Here is a 25,000-nt window from a genome sequence, read left to right on the forward strand (position 1 = left end):
GTAAAATGTGTACTTGGTTGTAACAACGATTCTTCGCGGCAGGGGATCGTATTCCAGGGACCATAGGATTAAGGACTTGCCCGAAACGCTACGCGTACTAGTGGCTCTACAAGAATGTAACAACTCTTGTATATATCTCAAAAAAAAAAAACTTGTGTATACCTTGTGTATACCTTGTGTTGGTTTCGGGGCTTAGCGTCCCCGGGGCCCGGTCATCGCCCAGGCCTCCTCGTTGCTGGATGGAGAGTGGAAGAGGTGCTGGGAAGGGTGGAAGAGGAGGTGGAAGGGTGGAGAACGAGGTGGGAAAGAGACTTTTCTTTTCCAATTTGTTATATAACTTGAATGGAAACTTTGTACCTTTGGGGGAGGATAGTGGTATACCTCAGATACACCTGATTGTTCTCTGATGCACCTGATTGTTCCCTCCTGCACCTGATTGTTCCCTCCTGCACCTGATTGTTCCCTCCTGCACCTGATTGTTCCCTCCTGCACCTGATTGTTCCCTCCTGCACCTGATTGTTCCCTCCTGCACCTGACTGTTCCCTCCTGTACCTGATTGTCTTCTCCTGCACCTGATTGTTCCCTCCTGCACCTGATTGTCTCCTGCACCTGATTGTTCCCTCCTGCACCTGATTGTCTCCTGCACCTGATTGTTCCCTCCTGCACCTGATTGTTCCCTCCTGCACCTGATTGTTCCCTCCTGCACCTGATTGTCTCCTCCTGTACCTGATTGTCTCCTCCTGCACCTGATTGTTCCCTCCTGCACCTGATTGTTCCCTCCTGCACCTGATTGTTCCCTCCTGCACCTGATTGTCTCCTCCTGTACCTGATTGTCTCCTCCTGCACCTGATTGTTCCCTCCTGCACCTGATTGTTCCCTCCTGCACCTGATTGTTCCCTCCTGCACCTGATTGTTCCCTCCTGCACCTGATTGTTCCCTCCTGCATCTGATTGTCTCCTGCACCTGATTGTTCCCTCCTGCACCTGATTGTCTCCTCCTGCACCTGATTGTTCCCTCCTGCACCTGATTGTTCCCTCCTGCACCTGATTGTTCCCTCCTGCACCTGATTGTCTCCTCCTGTACCTGATTGTCTCCTCCTGCACCTGATTGTTCCCTCTTGCACCTGATTGTTCCCTCCTGCACCTGATTGTCTCCTCATGCACCTGATTGTTCCCTCCTGCACCTGATTGTTCCCTCCTGCACCTGAATCTTCCCTCCTGATTGTTCCCTCCTGCACCTGATTGTTCCCTCCTGCACCTGATTGTTCCCTCCTGCACCTGATTGTTCCCTCCTGCACCTGATTGTTCCCTCCTGCACCTGATTGTTCCCTCCTGCACCTGATTGTCTCCTCCTGCACCTGATTGTTCCCTCCTGCACCTGATTGTTCCCTCCTGCACTTGATTGTTCCCTCCTGCACCTGATTGTTCCCTCCTGCACCTGATTGTTCCCTCCTGCACCTGATTGTTCCCTCCTGCACCTGATTGTTCCCTCCTGCACCTGATTGTTCCCTCCTGCACCTGATTGTTCCCTCCTGCACCTGATTGTCTCCTCCTGCACCTGATTGTTCCCTCCTGCACCTGATTGTCTGCTTGTCTTACACTGCCAATAAAGAGGAGGCGTAGGAGGGACGTAATTAACTAGTGTGTTAAAGGCCATAAGATAAAAAGGTATATTAATTAGATATTAAATATATCAACAGAAAATGGGATACGAAACAATGGATATAAATTGGAAGAATTTAGATTCAGGAAAGACCTGGGTAAATACTGGCTTGGAAACACGGTTGGTGGTTTATGGTACAAGTTACCAAATCACGTAGCACACGTGGGATTACTGGAGTGTTTCAAGCGCAGGTCAGACATACATTTGAATGATTTTTAAGTGGTTATAATATAGACGTTTCGTTTATGGGTCAATATGCTTACTACGGTTTCCTAATTTATTTTAATTGTATTAACTGCCTTTGGTATTATTTATGAGTATTTATGAGGCTTCTGTCACAGTTCCCTCTTTCAAGCATGTCCAAATAATACAACATTGTATTATTGCATGTCCGGACATTCAATAATACAGTGTTGACGAGTAGAAATAAATTAATTTTCACAAAGTTTGTACCTGGAGCCACCTGCTACAGGAAGGGTAGAGCCACAGTAACTCCACTGGATAACTCCATTGGATAAGGGAGTACCTAAGCAACAGAAGACAGCGAGTCAGTGTGAGGGGTGAGGTCTCAGATTAGCGAGGCGTCACAAGTGGAGTCCCGCAGGGGTCAGTCCTTGGACCTATACTGTTTCTGATATATTTAGATGATCTCCCAGAGGGAAATTGACTCGTTCCTCTCATTGTTTGCTGATGATACAAAAATTATGAGGAGGATAAATACAGTGGAAGATAGTATAAGCTTACTAGATAACCTAGACAAATTGAATGAATGGTCCAACTAATGGCTACTAAAGTTCAACCCAAGTAAATGTAAGGTAATGAAACTAGGCGGTGGAAACAGGAGGCCAGACACAGGATACCGAATGGGAGATGAAGTACTTCATATAACGGATAGAGAGAAAGATCTAAGAGTTAATATCATACCAAACCTGTCTCCTGAAGCCCACATATAAAGAATAACATCTGCGGAGTATGCGAGGCTGGTTAACATCAGAACTGCCTTCAGGAACCTGTGTAAGGAATCATTCAGAACCTTGTATACCACGTATGTAAGACTAATCCTGGAGTATGCGGCCCCAGCATGGAGCCCGTACCTTGTCAAGCACAAGACGAAGCTGGAAAAAGTTCAGATTTATGCCACTAGGCTAGTCCCAGAACTAAGAGGATGAGTTACGAGGAAAGGCTGCGGGAAATGCACCTCACGTCCCTGAAAGACAGGAGAGTTTATGGAGACATGATCACTACCTATAAAATTCACAAAGGCATTGACAGGGTCGATAAAGATAAACTGTTTAACACGGGTGGTACGCGAACAAGGAGACACAGGTGGAAACTGAGTACCCACATGAGCCACAGGGACGTTAGAAAGAACTTTTTCAGTGTCAGAGTAGTTAACAGATGGATTGCATTAGGCAGCGATGTGGTGGAGGCTGACTCCATACACAGTTTCATGTGTAGATATGATAGAGCCTAATAGGCTCAGGAATCTGTACACCAGTTGACAGTTGAGAGGCGGGACCAAAGAGTCAGAGCTCAACGCTCGCAAGCACAACTAGGTGAGTACATGCAATAGGAAATAGTATCCAGGTTAACACTCTACGGAGAATCAACCCCACATTTCAGACTTCAAAGGAATCATTGGTTGTCGAAAGAGGAACCAATCCCACTTAAAGAGGGGCATGAGGATCCTATGTCCACAAACCCCCTATGATACTCATCATATAGTCACAATTCACAAAGAACAATTGAATAAGGCTATGAGAAACCGTTTGGTCTCCATCCTCGAACAGACAAACATTCTCTGTTAATAGATAACAAGAGAACAATATAAATAATAAACACCATTAATAACATTAAAAATATCCAGTATTTTTATTCAGTAAAGTCTACAACAAATTACTCACACGGGGAAAAAAATTCAGAATAAAGCTGCAGCCTAAAATAAACAAAGTTGTTCGCTAACTTGGCTGTCTTTATCCAGCACTAATAATAAACTTTCATAGAAAGAACTACTAGAAGAATTTCAGGACGGGCTGTGGTGAGCGGCTCAACTGTCTTAGCTAGCAATATTTATGCAGGCGCGGCCCTTAGTTCCACCCCCATGTTACCTCAGACTGATCTGTTGGGGCTCACAGGAGAATCAAACCCAAATTTCAGACTTCAAAGGAGTCACTGGTTGTCGAAATAGGAACCAATCCCACTTAAAGAGGGACATAAGGATCCTATGGCCATCAACACGATGCTACCTTGGCTTGTTTGGGCTCCAGAGGTCACTATAGTACCTCAGGCTGGGTTGTTTGGGCTCCAGAGGTCACTATACTACCTCAGGCTGGGTTGTTTGGGCTCCAGAGGTCACTATACTACCTCAGGCTTGGTTGTTTGGGCTCCAGAGGTCACTATACTACCTCAGGCTGGGTTGTTTGGGCTCCAGAGGTCACTATACTACCTCAGGCTGGCTATAATATAAGCATTATAGTCACCACAACCTTTACTCCCTATATATTATAGCTATCATCTCTTCAGCTGGAGATTAAGGCCAGGATGCTGACCGAGATGCTGAGTCGCCATCTCTCTGCTGTAACTCTGCCATAGGTTGTAGCTGCCATCGTTGTCACAGCTCTGTCATAGCTCTCATAGCTATGGCAGAGCTCTACTGTAACTCTGTCGTAGCTGAGTCGTAGCTGAGTCGTCCCTGAGTCGTAGCTGAGTCCAGGGTTTGGTAGTACCTCAGTTCCTTGTCACTCCTGACTCTAATGGTCGCTTGATCTCTCTCTCTCTCTCTCTCTCTCTCTCTCTCTCTCTCTCTCTCTCTCTCTCTCTCTCTCTCTCTCTCTCTCTCTCTCTCTCTCTCTCTCTCTCTCTCCCTCTCTCTCTCTCTCTCTCTCTCTCTCTCTCTCTCTCTCTCTCTCTCTCTCTCTCTCTCTCTCTCTCTCTCTCTCTCTCTCTCTCTTTTACAGATCTTGCCCTTTCCCTTACATGTCTTCTGCAACTTTTGATGATATATTCCTCCTGCTCCTTGTCCCCATGTATGACATAGTTCCCCGGAGCGGGCAAAGATGCTCTCCCATCGTTACCAGACGTGTTTGACACCTGTTTCGTCCTCCTCTGCTGAAGACGTTCGTCTGGACCGACTATCAACAGCGAACTAAAGGGTTTCCTACGAGAGGGAAAGTGTTAAATTTCTGACACGTTTTTATAAGACAAATTTGCAACACTTTACCGCATTTTCACCCTCCTTAAGGACTCTCGTCGCCAAGTTCTGGTGGTGTTTCCTCAAAGTTTGGAAAGTGTGCAATGTTGCAGACTGCTCTGGACCCTTCTGCAGTACCTGGTCTTCTGCTGTGTGTGTGTGTGTGTGTGTGTGTGTGTGTGTGTGTGTGTGTGTGTGTGTATACTCACCTATTTGTGCTTGCAGGATCGAGCATTGGCTCTTAGATCCTGCCTTTCCAGCCATCGGTTGTCTTGTGTGTGTGTGTGTGTGTGTGTGTGTGTGTGTGTGTGTGTGTGTGTGCGTGTGTGTGTGTGTGTGTGTGTGTGTGTGTGTGTGTGTGTGTGTGTGTGTGTGTGTGTGTGTGTGTGTGTGTGTGCGTGTGTGTGTGTGCGTGTGTGTGTGTGTGTGTGTGTGTGTGTGTGTGCGTCCTCACCAATTTTTAGGTGAGACATTCAGCTTCTAATTCCATTTGAGAGGTCAGTCCACAATTGGAGACTTGATTAGCATAACATTATTTCTAGTTTGAGTCTCTTGGAATATCAGAGAGAGATTTGTGTCTCGTGTGGTGGCCACGAGCCCTATTTCAGCCTTCTAGGCATATGTAGTTGAGATATTTATAGATTTTGAGAACGTTTGAGAGCGTCCCTCAAAACTACTCTCTCACAAGTACTCTCTCATAAGTACTCTCTTACAAGTACTCTCTCACAAGCACTCTCTCACAAGCACACTCTCACAAGCACTCTCTCACAAGTACTCTCTCACAAGTACTCTCTCACAAGCACTCTCACAAGCACTCTCTCACAAGCACACTCTCACAAGCACACTCTCACAAGTACTCTCTCACAAGTACTCTCTCACAAGCACTCTCACAAGTACTCTCTCACAAGCACACTCTCACAAGCACACTCTCACAAGTACTCTCTCACAAACACTCACAAGTACTCTCTCACAAGCACACTCTCACAAGCACACTCTCACAAGCACTCTCTCACAAACACTCTCTCACAAGCACTCTCTCACAAGTACTCTCTCACAAGCACTCTCACAAGCACTCTCTCACAAGCACTCTCTCACAAGTACTCTCTCTCACAAGTACTCTCTCACAAGCACTCTCTCACAAGCACTCTCTCACAAGCACTCTCTCACAAGTACTCTCTCACAAGTACTCTCTCACAAGCACTCTCTCACAAGCACTCTCTCACAAGTACTCTCTCACAAGCACTCTCACAAGCACTCTCTCACAAGCACTCTCTCACAAGTACTCTCTCACAAGCACTCTCACAAGCACTCTCTCACAAGCACTCACTCACAAGTACTCTCTCTCACAAGTACTCTCTCACAAGCACTCTCTCACAAGCACTCTCTCACTACCATCGACTTCTTCACGAATCTAAAATATATTTAAGCAGAAAAGCGTTATTTTTTTATATTTGGTGAGAGAGTTCATTATTATAAATTACTTTTAATTTCTATATCTCTAATCTATATATCACATAACACACACACAGACACACACACACACACACACACACACACACACACACACACACACACACACACACACACACACACACACACACACACATATATATATATATATATATATATATATATATATATATATATATATATATATATATATATATATATATGTATATGTATAGGGAGCCGGTCGGCCGAGCGGACAGCACGCTGGACTTGTGATCCTGTGGTCCTGGGTTCGATCCCAGGCGCCGGCGAGAAACATTGGGCAGAGTTTCTTTCACCCTATGCCCCTGTTACCTAGCAGTAAAATAGGTACCTGGGTGTTAGTCAGCTGTCACGGGCTGCTTCCTGGGGGTGGAGGCCTGGTCGAGGACCGGGCCGCGGGGACACTAAAAAGCCCCGAAATCATCTCAAGATAACCTCAAGATATGTATATATATATATATATATATATATATATATATATATATATATATATATATATATATATATATATATATATATATATATATATATATATGACACATAAAATATTTCATTGTTGTTATAGATAGTTCTATGATGTATGATGATGTATGATGACATAATTACAGATATTCTTGACAATATTATGGTATTAATACACATACAAGCTTAGTTTTAATACGTATATTTTACTACCAGATATGTATAATAATATGTGACATTATAGAACTTGTGTCAATATTTTGTATTACTTCATGAACATAGCAATTAATGATTTTTTATTTTTGATAAAAATTTAAAAAAAATTATAAATTATAATTTTTTTCTGGTCAGGTCGTATATATCCATGGAGGAAGGGCTCCCAGGACCTTCAGTACCAGAACCCCTATGGTGAGTACTAGGGGGGCTACTGTGGTGAGTACTAGGGGCTACTGTGGTGAGTACTAGGGGGGCTACTGTGGTGAGTACTAGGGGCTACTGTGGTGAGTACTAGGGGGGCTACTGTGGTGAGTACTAGGGGGGCTACTGTGGTGAGTACTAGGGGCTACTGTGGTGAGTACTAGGGGGGCTACTGTGGTGAGTACTAGGGGCTACTGTGGTGAGTACTAGGGGCTACTGTGGTGAGTACTAGGGGGGCTACTGTGGTGAGTACTAGGGGGCTACTGTGGTGAGTACTAGGGGGGCTACTGTGGTGAGTACTAGGGGGCTACTGTGGTGAGTACTAGGGGCTACTGTGGTGAGTACTAGGGGCTACTGTGGTGAGTACTAGGGGGGCTACTGTGGTGAGTACTAGGGGGGCTACTGTGGTGAGTACTAGGGGGGCTACTGTGGTGAGTACTAGGGGCTACTGTGGTGAGTACTAGGGGGGCTACTGTGGTGAGTACTAGGGGCTACTGTGGTGAGTACTAGGGAGCTACTGTGGTGAGTACTAGGGGGCTACTGTGGTGAGTACTAGGGAGCTACTGTGGTGAGTACTAGGGGGGGCTACTGTGGTGAGTACTAGGGGGCAACTGTGGTGAGTACTAGGGGGCTACTGTGGTGAGTACTTGGGGGGTACTGTGGTGAGTACTAGGGGGGCTACTGTGGTGAGTACTAGGGGCTACTATGGTGAGTACTAGGGGCTACTGTGGTGAGTACTAGGGGCTACTGTGGTGAGTACTAGGGGGGGCTACTGTGGTGAGTACTAGGGGCTACTGTGGTGAGTACTAGGGGGGCTACTGTGGTGAGTACTAGGGGGCTGCTGTGGTGAGTACTAGGGGGCTACTGTGGTGAGTACTAGGGGCTACTGTGGTGAGTACTAGGGGCTACTGTGGTGAGTACTAGGGGGGCTACTGTGGTGAGTACTAGGGGGCTACTGTGGTGAGTACTAGGGGGGCTACTGTGGTGAGTACTAGGGGCTACTGTGGTGAGTACTAGGGGCTACTGTGGTGAGTACTAGGGGCTACTGTGGTGAGTACTAGGGGCTACTGTGGTGAGTACTAGGGGGGCTACTGTGGTGAGTACTAGGGGCTACTGTGGTGAGTACTAGGGGGGCTACTGTGGTGAGTACTAGGGGGGCTACTGTGGTGAGTACTAGGGGGGGCTACTGTGGTGAGTACTAGGGGCTACTGTGGCGAGTACTAGGGGGGCTACTGTGGTGAGTACTAGGGGGGGGCTACTGTGGTGAGTACTAGGGGCTACTGTGGTGAGTACTAGGGGGCTACTATGGTGAGTACTAGGGGGCTACTGTGGTGAGTACTAGGGGGGCTACTGTGGTGAGTACTAGGGGGGCTACTGTGGTGAGTACTAGGGGGCTACTGTGGTGAGTACTAGGGGGGGGCTACTGTGGTGAGTACGAGGGGCTACTGTGGTGAGTACTAGGGGCTACTGTGGTGAGTACTAGGGGGCTACTGTGGTGAGTACTAGGGGCTACTGTGGTGAGTACTAGGGGGGCTACTGTGGTGAGAACTAGGGGGCTACTGTGGTGAGTACTAGGGGGGCTACTGTGGTGAGTACTAGGGGGGCTACTGCGGTGAGTACTAGGGGCTACTGTGGCGAGTACTAGGGGGCTACTGTGGTGAGTACAAGGGGGGCTACTGTGGTGTGTACAAGGGGGGCTACTGTGGTGAGTACTAGGGGGGCTACTGTGGTGAGTACTAGGAGACTACTGTGGTGAGTACAAGGGGGGCTACTGTGGTGAGTACTAGGGGGCTACTGTGGTGAGTACTAGGGGGGCTACTGTGATGAGTACTAGGGGGGCTACTGTGGTGAGTACTAGGGGGCTACTGTGGTGAGTACTAGGGGGGCTACTGTGGTGAGTACTAGGGGGGCTGCTGTGGTGAGTACTAGGGGCTACTGTGGCGAGTACTAGGGGCTACTGTGGTGAGTACTAGGGGGCTGCTGTGGTGAGTACTAGGGGGCTGCTGTGGTGAGTACTAGGGGGGGCTACTGTGGTGAGTACTAGGGGGGCTACTGTGGTGAGTACTAGGGGGCTGCTGTGGTGAGTACTAGGGGGGCTGCTGTCGTGAGTACTAGGGGCTACTGTGGCGAGTACTAGGGGCTACTGTGGTGAGTACTAGGGGCTACTGTGGTGCGTACTAGGGGGCTACTGTAGTGAGTACTAGGGGGGCTACTGTGGTGAGTACTAGGGGGGCTACTGTGGTGAGTACTAGGGGGCTACTGTGATGAGTACTAAGGGGCTACTGTGGTGAGTACTAGGGGGCTACTGTGATGAGTACTAGGGGGCTACTGTGGTGAGTACTAGGGGGCTACTGTGGTGAGTACTAGGGGGCTACTGTGGTGAGTACTAGGGGGCTACTGTGGTGAGTACTAGGGGGCTACTGTGGTGAGTACCAGCACGACTATAGTGAGTACCAATTATGGTGAGTAATTGCACCGCTTCAGTAAAGACAGCCTTTATGAATAGCCTTTATATCATTATATTATATCATTTAGCCTTTATATCATTATATTATATGATATAGAGTATGATGGTGTTATATGTTGTGGGGTTGTGATGGTGACCCTCACTATCTCTCACTCTCTCCTTCCCTCCCTCACATGAGTTACAGGATAATTCATATCACTATATTCCATTCATGATTGACAACACCTTGTCAGTGTTGCAGAGAGTGTACATACACCCACCCCCCTTGTGGTTACCCACCTTCCGTGTGTTTGTATTCACCTAGTTGTTGTATTCTGAGTGGACAGCGCTCTAGACTAGTAATCCTAGGGTCCGGGATCGATCCCCGGTGGTGGCAGAAAGAAAATGGGCTCCTATCAGGGTATGTTAGTATCAGGCTCCTGTCAGGCTATTTGTTGTGTGGGTGTGTGTGTACGTTTGTGTGTGTGTGTGTGTGTGTGTGTGTGTGTGTGTGTGTGTGTGTGTGTGTGTGTGTGTGTGTGTGTGTGTGTGTGTGTGTGTGTGCTCACCTATTTGTACTCACATATTTGTGCTTGCGGGGGTTGAGCTCTGGCTCTTTGGTTCCGCCTCTCAACTGTCAATCAACTGGTGTACAGATTCCTGAGCCTACTGGGCTCTATCATATCTACACTTGAAACTGTGTATGGAGTCAGCCTCCACCACATCACCCCCTAATGCATTCCATTTACTAACTACTCTGACACTGAAAAAGTTCCTTCTAACGTCTCTGTGGCTCATGTGCGTACTCAGTTTCCACCTGTGTCCCCTTGTTCGCGTCCCACCAGTGTTGAATAGTTTATCCTTGTTTACCCGGTCGATTTCCCTAAGGAATTTGTAGGTTGTGATCATGTCTCCCCTTACTCTTCTGTCTTGCAGTGTGTGTGTGTGTGTGTACTCACCTATTTGTACTCACTGATTTTTATTTAGGCAAGTAGCCAAGCCTGTATAAGCACTGGAGTACATATATGGTGTGGGGGATGGGTGTGTGTGGGGGTGGGTGTATGTGGGTGGCAATGTGGGTGGGGGGCGGCAGCGTGTGGGCGGCATTGTGGTCGGCAGTGTATAGATCAGTATAGAACTCCTGACACAAGCCAATTATAGACTGATTAAACTCTCAGAGAAAACTGAGGTAAGATAATTAAATTTTTAATCTAAGAGCAACAAAAGATGCTTGCATAAGTTGCTAATTCCTTCGCAAATATCCCAACAACAAATTTGCATAATGATAACAATTTAGAAAAATTAAGTTACATGGACATCGACCTCGCCTCTCGTGCTGCAAAATGTATATACATATTTATTCACTTTAAGCTCCCCTCTTAAAAATGAAGAAATAACAGTCTATTAAATATGTAATTAATAATATTTAAGGTTTGAAGCGTTACAGTGGCTATATACTGGAGGTGTGGGCGAGGGTGGGGGGGGTGGGGGGGCGAGGGTGGGGTGGGGGGGGCTAGGGGGGGGGGGGAGCGAGGGGGGGCGGCTGGTGTGGGGGGGGGGGCGAGGGTGAGCGGGCTGGTGTGGGGGGCGAGGTTGGGGGGCTGGTGTGGGCGAGGGTGGGCGGCTACTGTGGGAGGCGAGGGTGGGCGGCTACTGTGGGAGGTGAGGGTGGGCGGCTACTGTGGGAGGCGAGGGTGGGCAGCTACTGTGGGAGGCGAGGGTGGGCAGCTACTGTGGGGGGCGAGGGTGGGCGGCTACTGTGGGAGGCGAGGGTGGGCAGCTACTGTGGGGGGCGAGGGTGGCGGCGACTGTGGGGGGGCGAGGGTGGGCGGCTACTGTAGGGGGGCGAGGGTGGGCAGCTACTGTGGGAGGCGAGGGTGGGCGGCTACTGTGTGAGGCGAGGGTGGGCGGTTACTGTGGGGGGCGAGGGTGGGCGGCTACTGTGGGAGGGCGAGAGTGGGCGGCTACTGTGGGGGGGCGAGGGTGGGCGGCTACTGTGTGAGGCGAGGGTGGGCGGCTACTGTGGGGGGCGAGGGTGGGCGGCTACTGTGGGAGGGCGAGGGTGGGCGGCTACTGTGGGGGGCGAGGGTGGGCGGCTACTGTGGGAGGGCGAGGGTGGGCGGCTACTGTGGGGGCGAGGGTGGGCGGCTACTGTGGGAGGGCGAGGGTGGGCGGCTACTGTGGGGGGGCGAGGGTGGGCGGCTACTGTGGGGGGGGCGAGGGTGGGCGGCTACTGTGTGAGGCGAGGGTGGGCGGCTACTGTGGGGGGCGAGGGTGGGCGGCTACTGTGGGAGGGCGAGGGTGGGCGGCTACTGTTGGGGGCGAGGGTGGGCGGCTACTGTGGGAGGGCGAGGGTGGGCGGCTACTGTGGGGGCGAGGGTGGGCGGCTACTGTGGGAGGGCGAGGGTGGGCGGCTACTGTGGGGGGGCGAGGGTGGGCGGCTACTGTGGGGGGGGGCGAGGGTGGGCGGCTACTGTGTGAGGCGAGGGTGGGCGGCTACTGTGGGGGGCGAGGGGTGGGCGGCTACTGTGGGAGGGCGAGGGTGGGCGGCTACTGTGGGGGGCGAGGGTGGGCGGCTACTGTGGGGGGCGAGGGTGGGCGGCTACTGTGGGGGGCGAGGGTGGGCAGCTACTGTGTGAGGCGAGGGTGAGCGTACTGTGTAGGTAGGCTGGTCTTCCCTGGCCACAGAAAAAGAGCAGAGAGATCGACATCGTGAAATATGGCGGGAGCATTCCGCAGACTTTTTCGTGAACTGTGAAAGCCATTATTTTTCCTACTACAGACGTGGCCACACATTTACAGTGCTAACCAGCATATATAAATTTTCTTCTGTCCTCCATGGACATGATATGAGATTTATTAAACTTATAATTCAGTAATTTATTGAATAATCAACCACAGAAGGTGATTGTATAATGATTTTAAAATGCTAATCTAACCTACATACATAAATATACAGATTTATATCACACATAAACAGTGTTTGAGGTGTCTTGATACACAGGGTTATTAATGTGTGTTTACAAAGGTGAAATGCAATTCTGACTAGCGTCTACATATCCTGTATACACACATACATATATATACATATACACATTCATACAGCTATGTTTCTCCTATTTTGAATCTGAGGGTTACGGCCAGGGGTGGTGAGTGACAGTGTTGAGTCTGTCAGTGACGGCCAGGGGTGGTGAGTGACAGTGTTGAGTCTGTGAGTGACGGCCAGGGGAGTTGAGTCTGTGAGTGACTGTCAAGGGTGGTGAGTGACAGTGTTGAGTCTGTGAGTGACAGCCAGGGGTGGTGAGTGACAGCGGTGAATCTGTGAGTGACAGTCAAGGGTGGTGAGTGACAGCGGTGAATCTGTGAGTGACAGTCAAGGGTGGTGAGTGACAGCGGTGAATCTGTGAGTGACAGCCAGGGTTGTGAGTGACAGCCAGGGTGGTGAGTGACAGTGTTGAGTCTGTGAGTGACGGCCAGGGGTGGTGAGTGACAGTGGCGAGTCTGTGAGTGACAGCCAGGGTGGTGAGTGACAGCGGTGAATCTGTGAGTGACAGTCAAGGGTGGTGAGTGACAGCGGTGAGTCTGTAAGTAACGGCCAGGGGTGATGAGTGACAGGCGCTCAGTTGCACATCAATGTGACCACTGCAAGGACCAGGTGTAAAGACACTCATAGCTAGAATCATAACCTTTGCCTCTGACAGAGAAGATATGATCACTACATACCAAATATGCATTGGAATTATAGGGCATTATAAAACAGAATCAACACAACATTCCGTGTCATAATAGCAGTCAATTGAAGGTTGATAAGCGGGATGAAATTGCTGTGGATCAACTCCCGACAGCACAATTGGGAACGTTCAATCAGGAGAACACACCCACACAACGCCGAGTATAATATACAGGATCATTAACATGCAAATTATTCCAATCGCACTTGACTTAAAAGTTTCTGACACTATCTGTGTTTACCTCACTACGTCTATCATGGTTTGTGGTGGGTAAATATCTCCACTTTCTCTCCCCCACCACGCCCCACCTCTCCCCACCTCTTCCCCTCTCCATCGAATCACTTGGGCTGGACGGTAGAGTATCGGTCTCGCTTCATGCAGGTCGGCGTTCAATTCCCGTCCGTCTATGTGGCTAGGAATCGTTCCTTCCCCTCCGTCCCATCCCAAATCATTATCCTGACCCCTTTTCCAAGTGCGATATAGTCGAAATGGCTTGGCGCTTTCCCCCTGATAGTTTCCTTCTTCAACGGAATTTCAAAAACTTTGCTTGACTGCTCTCGGAGAGTGTATGCGAAATATAGTTGGGGCTGCATACTCCAGGATTGGTCTTACAGATGTGGTATACAAGGTTCAGAATGATTCCTTACACAGGTTTCTGAAGGCAGTTCTGACGTTAGTCAGCCTCGCATAGGCCGCTGATGTTATTCTTTTGATGTGGGCTTCAGGAGACAGGTTTGGTGTGATATCAACTCCTAGATCTTTCTCTCTGTCCGTTTCATGAAGGACTTCATCTCCTATTCGGTATCCTGTGCCTGGCCTCCTGTTTCCTCCCCCTAGCTTCATCACCTTACACTTACTTGGGTTGAACTTTAGTAGCCATTTATTGAACCATTCCTTCAGTTGTCAAGGTCATCTTATAGCCTCACACTATCTTTTTTTTTCTTAATCCTCCTCATAATTTTTGCATCATCAGCAATGAGAGGAACGAATCTATTCCCTCTGGGAGATCATTTACATATATCAGAAACAGATATATATGTGTGTGAGTGAGTGTGTGTGTGTGTGTGTGTGTGTGTGTGTGTGTGTGTGTGTGTGTGTGTGTGTGTGTGTGTGTGTGTGTGTGTGTATGTGTGTGTGTGTGTGTGTGTGTGTGTGTGTGTGTGTATGTGTGTGTGTGTGTGTGTGTGTGTGTGTGTGTGTGTGTGTGTGTGTGTGTGTGTGAGTGTGTGTGTGTGTGTGTGTGTGTGTGTGTGTGTGTGTGTGTGTGTGTGTGTGTGTGTGTGTGTGTGTGTGTGTGTGTGTGTGTGTATGTGTGTGTGTAAGTATGACAGGGAAAATTTGGTCAGGAGTCAGTACATTAAACAATCGATGATTAGAAAGGCGGGTCCAATAGCTAATAGCTTGATCCTGTATACACAAATAATAAAAGCACACACACACACACACACACACACACACACACACACACACACACACACACACACACACACACACACACACACACACACACACACACACATACACACACACACACACACACACACGCCTGACGGCTGGGTGGACAGCTCTCGGGATTCGTAGTCCTAAGAGTCCAGGTTCGATCCCTGGTGGAGGCGGAAACAAATAGGCACAGTTTCTTTCACCACTGATGACCCTGTTCACCTAGCAGTAAATAGGTACCTGGGAGTTAGACAGCTGCTACGGGCTGCTTCCTGGAGATGTGTGTATGTGTAGGAAAAAACAGTTGATTGATTGACAGTTGAGAGACGAGCCGAAAGAGCCAGAGCTCAACCCCCGCAAGCACAACTAGGAGAATACAACTAGGTGAATCCCACACACACAAACAGACACACTCAGAAAAGGAGAGAGAGACTGGAAGGTGCAAATTCCCTGGCCTGAAATGCTTTAGAAGATATCTTAAAAAGCCTAAAGATATGAGGGAATTCACTCCAGTATATTTTCTGTATAAAGATAAGGAGGAGGAGAAAGAGGAGACGGAAAAGTAGGAAGATAAACAAAATAAATTAGGAGGACCAACAGTGGGAACAGAGAAAGACAGGTCACTCTAAGGGTCATTGTGGTACTGGAGGTGTCTCCAACACTCGTTCGTAAGTCTTGGAGAATATATTCAGAGAACCATTTCACATCGTTGATTCGGTCAGTAGTACAGAGTGAGAATCTTACGCATCTGTGAATGCCTTACGCATGACCGGAACACAATTTTGGGCGTAAGATTTTGTTCAGCAGTTGACATCAACGCAGAGATTAAGGTTCAATAAGCAAATCTTAGACGAATTCCTACTCAACATTTTTCTTCAGTGCTAACAGTTTAAACTCCACAGATCTCCTGCACATATAATTAAATATCAATATGGGTTTTAAATAATACTGAATATAATTATACTGAAATAATGGTACAGATAAATAATTTGCATAGTTCTACTTGTGGATGTGCTGATCAGATCATTGCAGTGATTGTAATGAAGTGAATATTTGCCAATCAGGGAATCAGAAAGTGAATATTTCTCCAATCATTTTTTTGGAGAAAGTTAAAAGCTGTATAAGTTCACCACATAACCGGCCAGGCTTCGAAAGTATTGTTTTACCGTTATGGGCAATACCGGACATCCGGTTAACTGGTTTGAATGCTAAGCGATTTGCCTCTTTCTACCCATGATGAATACAACTTGCTTCATTACCATGGCTAATGTATTGCAAAAGACGTTGCAGGAATACAATTTGATTGACATTGGCCAAGCGTAGTGTAGATTATATGTTGCACGTGAATGATCTCTTTCCTCTAGAGATAATAATAGAATTAGGATCCCTTGATTGTTTCAAGCGTAGGTTAGACATATATGAATGAGATTGGGTGGTTATAAACAGGAGTTGCAGGCGATGAGTCACAATAACGTTCCTGAAGTATGTGGACCAGACCACACACACTAGAAGGTGAAGGGACGACGATTATTCGGTCCGTCCTGGACCATTCTCAAGTCGATTGATTGACAATCGAATGGTCCAGGACGGACCGAAACGTCGTCGTCCCTTCACCTTCTAGTGTGTGTGGTCTGGTCAACAAACAGGAGCTGCCTCGTATGGGCCAATTGAATGCAGAATGCTTTCTGTATTTACCTGCATTCTTACGTTCTTATGTATTCTGATGTGTTGTGTTTGTGGTACAGGTAAAGCCCACAGCCGTAGCGAGGGCCGGGAACAGCAGGGCAGACTCAGCAGCCTCCACCATAGACCTCACGTCGTAAGGAACGCAGAGTTACGAGAGATCTTAGAAGGTAAGATTGCTCTTGTATTACTTACGAACCTGATTGTTTATGTGGACCTCTTGATGGTGAAAATGATGCTGTCCACACACACACACACACACACACACACACACACACACACACACACACACACACACACACACACACACACACACACACACACACACACACACGCACACACACACACACACACACACACACACGCACACACACACGCGCACACACACGCACACACACACCTGCGTCACATCTTGAAGCATCTCACATTACCTGTCATTAAACGTGAAAGAGATCAACCTTAAAATTCCACAACTAAGGACCTAGATGCGCCTCCTCTTCTCACTGGAAGCTGGAACACTGAGACACACACCACTGAAACACAGTGTTGTGTGTAGAAGAACTATGCTATGTGTAGAAGAACTATGCTATGTGTAGAAGAACTATGCTATGTGTAGAAGGGATAGACGGAATGATAGATTGGAGGATAGAAGATAGATGAGTAGATGGATTGATAGATGGATGGATAGACCCTTCACCATACCCTCACACACCCCACACACCCCCACACACCCACACCCCTCCACACCCTCCACACACACCCACACACCCACACACACCCACACCTCCCCACACCCTCCCACACCCTCCCACACCCCCACACACACCCACACTCCCCCACACACCCTCCCACACCCTCCCACACCCCCACACACACCCACACTCCCCCACACACCCTCCCACACCCTCCCACACCCCCACACACGCCTCTCTGCTTCTCACGAAAGCCTGACAAAGGACTACCTACCCATGGTAGGCTTTGATGATGGAAATTGCTTTTCATAAAAGAGTTTCCATAGGCACAACCCACATCCCAAGATTACACCCAAGAACTCCACTTATTAAAGAGATAATCCCAACATTTTAAAAGCTGAAATGTTTTCAGGAAAATATAACAATTCACTTTTTTTTTAAATTCCGATGATAACAAAAGTTGTAAATAATGGAAATAATGGAAGTAAAGTGAATTATAGTTATTGCCCCGATTGAAGAGCTTTTAATGTGACAAATGGCACGAGGAAATATGTGTTTTACAAGGCCAGGAGGCATAGCAGAAATTTGTTTGCAAGACGAGGAAAACAGCAAAAAATTTGTTTGCAAGACGAGGAAAACAGCAAAAAATTTGTTTACAAGACGAGGAAAACAGCAAAAAATTTGTTTACAAGACGAGGAAAACAGCAAAAAATTTGTTTACAAGACGAGGAAAACAGCAAAAAATTTGTTTACAAGACGAGGAAAACAGCAAAAAATTTGTTTACAAGACGAGGAAAACAGCAAAAAATTTGTTTACAAGACGAGGAAAACAGCAAAAAATTTGTTTACAAGACGAGGAAAACAGCAAAAAATTTGTTTACAAGACGAGGAAAACAGCAAAAAATTTGTTTGCAAGACGAGGAAAACAGTAGAAAGTTCACAGCATCCCAAATGAAAATAGGTTGCAAGAGACAATACTACCAACATGAAAGTTGGACAAGTGTTGAACAAAAAGTGTTGAACAAGACTGTTCAACACACATTCCCTATACCACCATCAGGGGCATAACTAGCCGACCTCTCACCGTGTTCAACAAGGGGGAAGCTGATACGTGATCAACCAGGTTGTAACGTCAGTCAAGCTGTGAGCTGCGGCATAGAGTGGAACCTAGTGCAACCACACTTCCAACCACCGGGTCTGGTCAGAGACCGGGCCGCGGGGTGCACTGATCCACGGAATCAGATTAAATATGTTTTCTTATGAGATTAAAACGCTTCCTATATTTTCTCTCCACGATGCCTATATCTCTCCCTCTATATCCCTCCCTCCCTCTATGTCTCCCCCCCCCTCTTACCGTAGGCCTAAATGAGTTGGCTACAACGAAAATACATCAAATCTTAGCAGCTGTATAAATACACCAAAATTTATATTTCAATACAATATTCTTGAAAACAGCCTTATTAAGATGGATGAGAGAGAGAGAGAGAGAGAGAGAGAGAGAGAGAGAGAGAGAGAGAGAGAGAGAGAGAGAGAGAGAGAGAGAGAGAGAGAGAGAGAGAGAGAGAGAGTGAGAGAGAGAGAGAGAGAGAGAGAGAGAGAGAGAGAGAGAGAGAGAGAGAGAGAGAGAGAGAGAGAGAGAGAGAGAGGAGAGAGAGAGAGAGAGAGAGTGAGAGAGAGAGAGAGAGAGAGAGAGAGAGAGAGAGAGAGAGAGAGAGAGAGAGAGAGAGAGAGAGAGAGAGAGAGAGAGAGAGAGAGAAAGAGAGAGAGAGAGAGAGAGAGAGAGAGAGAGAGAGAGAGAGAGAGAGAGAGAAAGAGAGCATCTCAGACTGCCGTTCACTTCCGGTTAACTGCGAGTGTTTGCAATGATTGAGTGCAGAGAAGGGGCTCCCCTAACTCAACACGGTCCCCCCCCCCTGACTCAATGGGCAGGTGCAGGAATCAGGGGGCCCCTCACCCAGGCCTCGCTCCGATCATTTACATCCACAGGGAACGCTGGAGCTGAGGATTGGAATTCCAGCTTTAGCTGATTGAGTCATCCACGACTGCAAACCGCTAGATCTAGATAGTTTCCAGGATCCTGTTAACCCCCGCTCCTGTACGAATGTAGTTAATATTCGTACACAAGACCATGTTGTTGTTGTTTAAGATTCGCAACTAGGAACAAAAAGTTCCAAGTAGCACGGGCTATGGTGAGCCCGTAGTTATATTAACACAAGACCAATTCTGGAATATATAAAGCGTCAATGTCTTTATATTTTGTTAAGCACTAAACGAAGCTGTAGAAGGTCCAAAGGAATGTCACCAAACTTGTTCCAGAGTTGAGAGGTATGAGTTACGAGGAAAGACTGTAGGTATTATACTTCACATCAGTGGAAGAGACAACAGTCACGGGGAGACATGATTCCCAGAGACATTGAAAAGGGGGCTATACAGAAGACGGACAAGGACACATCCTTACCAAATTGGGGGTTCCCAAAGGGGAAACTGTTGACGCAAATACATGAGAAAGAAGTAAAGAAACAATAGTTCCCCACTAAGTGTAATCACCTTGTTAGCAGTGACCTTAAGAAGGCGGGGGCCTCCCCCCCCCATCGCCAGGAGCAAGTGTGTTAGAGAAGTAGAATAAGACATTTGTTCATGCATCAAAGTGTGAATATGTAAGAGGCTTTGTGCATTACCTCACACACCCGCTGTCTTCACCACCCACACCCCCACCCACACTACAGCCCTCCACCCCCACCCACACTACAGCCCTCCACCCACACCCCCACCCACACTACAGCCGTCTACCCACACCCCCACCCACACTACAGCCGTCTACCCATACCCCACCCACACTACAGCCGTCTACCCACACCCCCACCCACACTACAGCCCTCCACCCACACCCCCACCCACACTACAGCCGTCTACCCACACCCCCACCCACACTACAGCCGTCTTACCCATACCCCACCCACACTACAGCCGTCTACCCACACCCCCACCCACACTACAGCCGTCTACCCACACGCCCACCCACACTACAGCCGTCTACCCATACCCCACCCACACTACAGCCGTCTACCCACACCCCCACCCACACTACAGCCGTCTACCCATACCCCACCCACACTACAGCCGTCTACCCACACCCCCCCCCCACACTACAGCCGTCTACCCACACCCCCACCCACACTACAGCCGTCTACCCACACCCCCACCCACACTACAGCCGTCTACCCACACCCCCACCCACACTACAGCCGTCTACCCACACCCCCACCCACACTACAGCCGTCTACCCACACCCCCACCCACACTACAGCCGTCTACCCACACCCCCACCCACACTACAGCCGTCTACCCACACCCCCACCCACACTACAGCCGTCTACCCACACCCCCACCCACACTACAGCCGTCTACCCACACCCCCACCCACACTACAGCCGTCTACCCACACCCCCACCCACACTACAGCCGTCTACCCACACCCCCACCCACACTACAGCCGTCTACCCACACCCCCACCCACACTACAGCCGTCTACCCACACCCCCACCCACACTACAGCCGTCTACCCACACCCCCACCCACACTACAGCCGTCTACCCACACCCCCACCCACACTACAGCCGTCTACCCACACCCCCACCCACACTACAGCCGTCTACCCATACCCCACCCACACTACAGCCGTCTACCCACACCCCCACCCACACTACAGCCGTCTACCCACACCCCCACCCACACTACAGCCGTCTACCCACACCCCCACCCACACTACAGCCGTCTACCCACACCCCCACCCACACTACAGCCGTCTACCCACACCCCCACCCACACTACAGCCGTCTACCCACACCCCCACCCACACTACAGCCGTCTACCCACACCCCCACCCACACTACAGCCGTCTACCCACACCCCCACCCACACTACAGCCGTCTACCCACACCCAGCTTCACGGTACGTAGCCTCTACACGTCCACCCACCCGTCCCCTGCACGTCCACCCACCCGTCCCCTGCACGTCCACCCACCCGTCCCCTGCACGTCCACCCACCCGTCCCCTGCACGTCCACCCACCCGTCCCCTGCACGTCCACCCACCCGTCCCCTGCACGTCCACCCACCCGTCCCCTGCACGTCCACCCACCCGTCCCCTGCACGTCCACTCTCGTCTCAACACTCTGGCAACAAAATGCTCTAACAAGTAGCAAGGCAATCCTCTTCCGTGGGTTGTTAATGCACAGAGAATTATACAACACCCGACTCTTAGCTCTCTCATGTGTGTGTGTGTGTGCATGTGTGTGTGTGTGTGTGTGTGTGTGTGTGTGTGTGTGTGTGTGTGTGTGTGTGTGTGTGTGTGTACTCACCTATATGTACTCACCTATATGTGCTTGCAGGATCGAGCATTGACTCTTGGATCCCGCCTTTCTAGCTATCGGTTGTTTACAGCAATGACTCCTGTCCCATTTCCCTATCATACCTAGTTTTAAAAGTATGAATAGTATTTGCTTCCACAACCTGTTCCCCAAGTGCATTCCATTTTTCTACTACTCTCACGCTAAAAGAAAACTTCCTAACATCTCTGTGACTCATCTGAGTTTCCAGTTTCCACCCATGTCCCCTCGTTCTGTTATTATTACGTGTGAACATTTGATCTATTTCCACTTTGTCAATTCCCCTGAGTATTTTATATGTCCCTATCATATCTCCTCTCTCCCTTCTTTTCTCTAGTGTCGTAAGGTTCAGTTCCTTCAGCCGCTCTTCATATCCCATCCCTCGTAGCTCTGGGACAAGCCTCGTCGCAAACCTCTGAACCTTCTCCAGTTTCTTTATGTGTTTCTTCAGGTGGGGGCTCCATGATGGCGCGGCATACTCTAAGACGGGTCTCACGTAGGCAGTGTAAAGCGCCCTAAAAGCTTCCTCATTTAGGTTTCTGAATGAAGTTCCAATTTTCGCCAGTGTAGAGTACGCTGCTGTCGTTATCCTATTTATATGTGCCTCAGGAGTTAGATTAGGTGTCACATCCACTCCCAGGTCTCTTTCTCGAATCGTTACAGGTAGGCTGTTCCCCTTCATTGTGTACTGTCCCTTTGGTCTCCTGTCACCTGATCCCATTTCCATAACTTTACATTTACTGGTGTTAAACTCCAGTAGCCATTTCTCTGACCATCTCTGCAGCCTGTTTAAGTCCTCTTGGAGGATCCTACAATCCTCGTCTGTCACAACTCTTCTCATTAATTTTGCGTCATCTGCAAACATCGACATGTATGATTCCACTCCTGTAAACATATCATTTACGTAAATTAGAAAGAGGATTGGTCCCAGCACCGATCCTTGAGGTACTCCACTTGTTACTGTTCGCCAGTCCGACTTTTCGCCCCTTACCATTACCCTCTGGCTCCTTCCTGTTAGGTAGTTCTTCACCCATACTAGGGCCTTTCCGCTTACTCCTGCCTGCCTCTCAAGTTTGTATAGCAGTCTCATGTGCGGTACCGTATCAAAGGCCGTTTGGCAGTCAAGAAATATGCAGTCTGCCCAGCCTTCTCTGTGTGTTTGTGTGTGTGTGTGTGTGTGGGTGGGTGGGTGGGTGTGTGTGTGTGTGTGTGTCAACAAAAACTCTGACAAAATGGTCAGGGTTTTTCACCCTGATGCCCCTGTTCACCAAGCAGTAAATAGGTACCTGCGAGTTAGACAGCTGTTACTGTCAGGGGGTGTACTACCCCCCTCCTCCCCCCCCCACACACATACACACATACAATATCTTGTGTATGTGTGTGTGTGTGTGTGTATGAATTTGTGTACCAAGATGTGTATAGAACTCACCGGTATTTTGACGTAACTGATGACGTCACTTCCAGACCGGCCAATCACGGACCTCCTCCTCCACCCGCGCATGCGCATGAGATAAAAACAACAACATGCGTATTGGAATATGTTTATCACCCATAATTTGTACAGTATAGTATATACATCATAAACTATACATATTTATGCTTTGAGAGAATAAAATGTATATTTACATACAGTATATCTGGTATACTTTAGCTTTGAGAGTATGATAACTAGTATATCTTTGACGGAAAAGTAACATGAAAATATAATATCTTATCTGAAAGAATATGATGATATATAGAGTGGTATAATTTATATGCTGGTGTATAGTGAGTGGTATATCATAGCTGTAAAAGTATAATATGTAGTATAACCCAGATATGAAAATATACTGACCTGAATAATTGGGTTGAGTATATTTTAGTCGTGAAAGTATACTATGTGGCATAGATGTAGGAGTATACTAGGTGGTATGAGTCAGTGTAGGGGGTGGATATATCAAGCAGGGGGGGAGGTATATTCTCTCATATATCTGGTTTCTCCACAGAAACCTTTGCTGAGTTGCTCGATTCACCACAGGCTTCAGAAAGTCGATTTCCACCTCCTCTCTACTCCAACGATCTCCAGGACCTTGGTAAGCCTCACTCACTCACTCACTCACTCACTCACTCACTCACTCACTCACTCACTCACTCATCTCCCCCTTATAGATCACCTTAGTCACCTCACCATGACAATTGCAACGAATCTTACTCATTCATCCAGAACTCAAACTCATCTTAGGGTTTCCAATCACACCCCTTACTCACCTCTACCCCCCCTTCCCCCTCCATCTTACTCACCTCCCCCCCCCGTCCCTCAGGTCACTATAGCAGCGGTTACTCACCCACCTGTCACTCAGCTCTCAAATCCTCATGTGCTCTTGAGAGAGCACCCCACGCAATTTCCTCCACTCTCAAGAGTAAAGTTAACCTCAAACTTGGGTGTAAGTAAAGTCTGGGTTTACAGTAATCTCCCTATAACGTAAACTAATTATAAATCTAGACCAATCCACACACTAGAAGGTGAAGGGACGACGACGACGTTTCGGTCCGTCCTGGACCATTCTCAAGTTGATTGTGAATCAGACCACACACTAGAAGGTGAAGGGACGACGACGTTTCGGTCCGTCCTGGACCATTCTCAAGTCGATTGTATAATCGACTTGAGTCGATTGTAGTCTTTATAATTAGTCGATTGTATAATCGACTAATTATAAAATGTTATTTATATTCTCGAAATATTTACTGAAGGCTAAATCACACGCCACTGGCTTCTCTCTTTAAGGGTGTCGGGAGGGTGAGGTGTAGTGAGGTGTGGTGAGGGAGAGTGAGGGATGGTGAGGGCCTCACCACGCACTCACCAGTAGGACGTGAGGCAGCCAGGAGGCCGTCACTCAGGCAGAAGGAATTCCTGCACCACAAGCAGCAAATATCACATAAATACCTCCGCCACGCTACCGACCCAACGGCAGCCCACACTTTACCACGTCCAGTGGGGTTTGTCACCGGTCACGTCCAGTGGGGTTGTTACCGGCCACGTCCAGTGGGGTTGTCACCGGCCACGTCCAGTGGGGGTTGTTACTTTCCACGTCCAGTGAGGTTGTCACCTTACCTCGTCCAGTGGCGTTGTCACCTTACCTCGTCCAGTGGCGTTGTCACCTTACCACGTCCAGTGTCGTTGTCACCTTACCTCGTCCAGTGGCGTTGTCACCTTACCTCGTCCAGTGTCGTTGTCACCTTACCACGTCCAGTGGCGTTGTCACCTTACCTCGTCCAGTGGCGTTGTCACCTTACCTCGTCCAGTGGCGTTGTCACCTTACCACGTCCAGTGGCGTTGTCACCTTACCTCGTCCAGTGGCGTTGTCACCGTCCAGTGGTGCACGAGGACAAATTGGACAATGAGCGATTGGACATTATTCCC

The 25,000-nt window shown here is 48.5% G+C and overlaps 2 protein-coding genes across 2 annotated transcripts in view; one reads left to right on the forward strand and one right to left on the reverse strand.

The window, feature by feature from the left end:
• The window catches only part of LOC138370349 (fap1 adhesin-like), a 7,136-nt gene extending 2,868 nt beyond the window's left edge, over positions 1 to 4,268 (reverse strand). The window contains exon 1 of the mRNA XM_069334684.1: positions 4,212 to 4,268. Within this exon, the coding sequence (XP_069190785.1) occupies positions 4,212 to 4,268 (57 nt within the window). The remainder of the gene's footprint in view (positions 1 to 4,211) is intronic.
• A 33-nt stretch (positions 4,269 to 4,301) lies between these two features.
• The window catches only part of LOC123751989 (venom nerve growth factor 2), a 42,775-nt gene continuing 22,076 nt past the window's right edge, over positions 4,302 to 25,000 (forward strand). Inside the window, exons 1-4 of the mRNA XM_069334693.1 lie at positions 4,302 to 4,317; positions 7,157 to 7,213; positions 16,585 to 16,692; positions 23,586 to 23,672. Of these exons, the coding sequence (XP_069190794.1) occupies positions 4,302 to 4,317; positions 7,157 to 7,213; positions 16,585 to 16,692; positions 23,586 to 23,672 (268 nt within the window). The remainder of the gene's footprint in view (positions 4,318 to 7,156; positions 7,214 to 16,584; positions 16,693 to 23,585; positions 23,673 to 25,000) is intronic.

The sequence above is a fragment of the Procambarus clarkii genome, chromosome 4 (genome assembly GCF_040958095.1).
Source record: "Procambarus clarkii isolate CNS0578487 chromosome 4, FALCON_Pclarkii_2.0, whole genome shotgun sequence".
Lineage (NCBI taxonomy): Eukaryota > Metazoa > Arthropoda > Malacostraca > Decapoda > Cambaridae > Procambarus > Procambarus clarkii.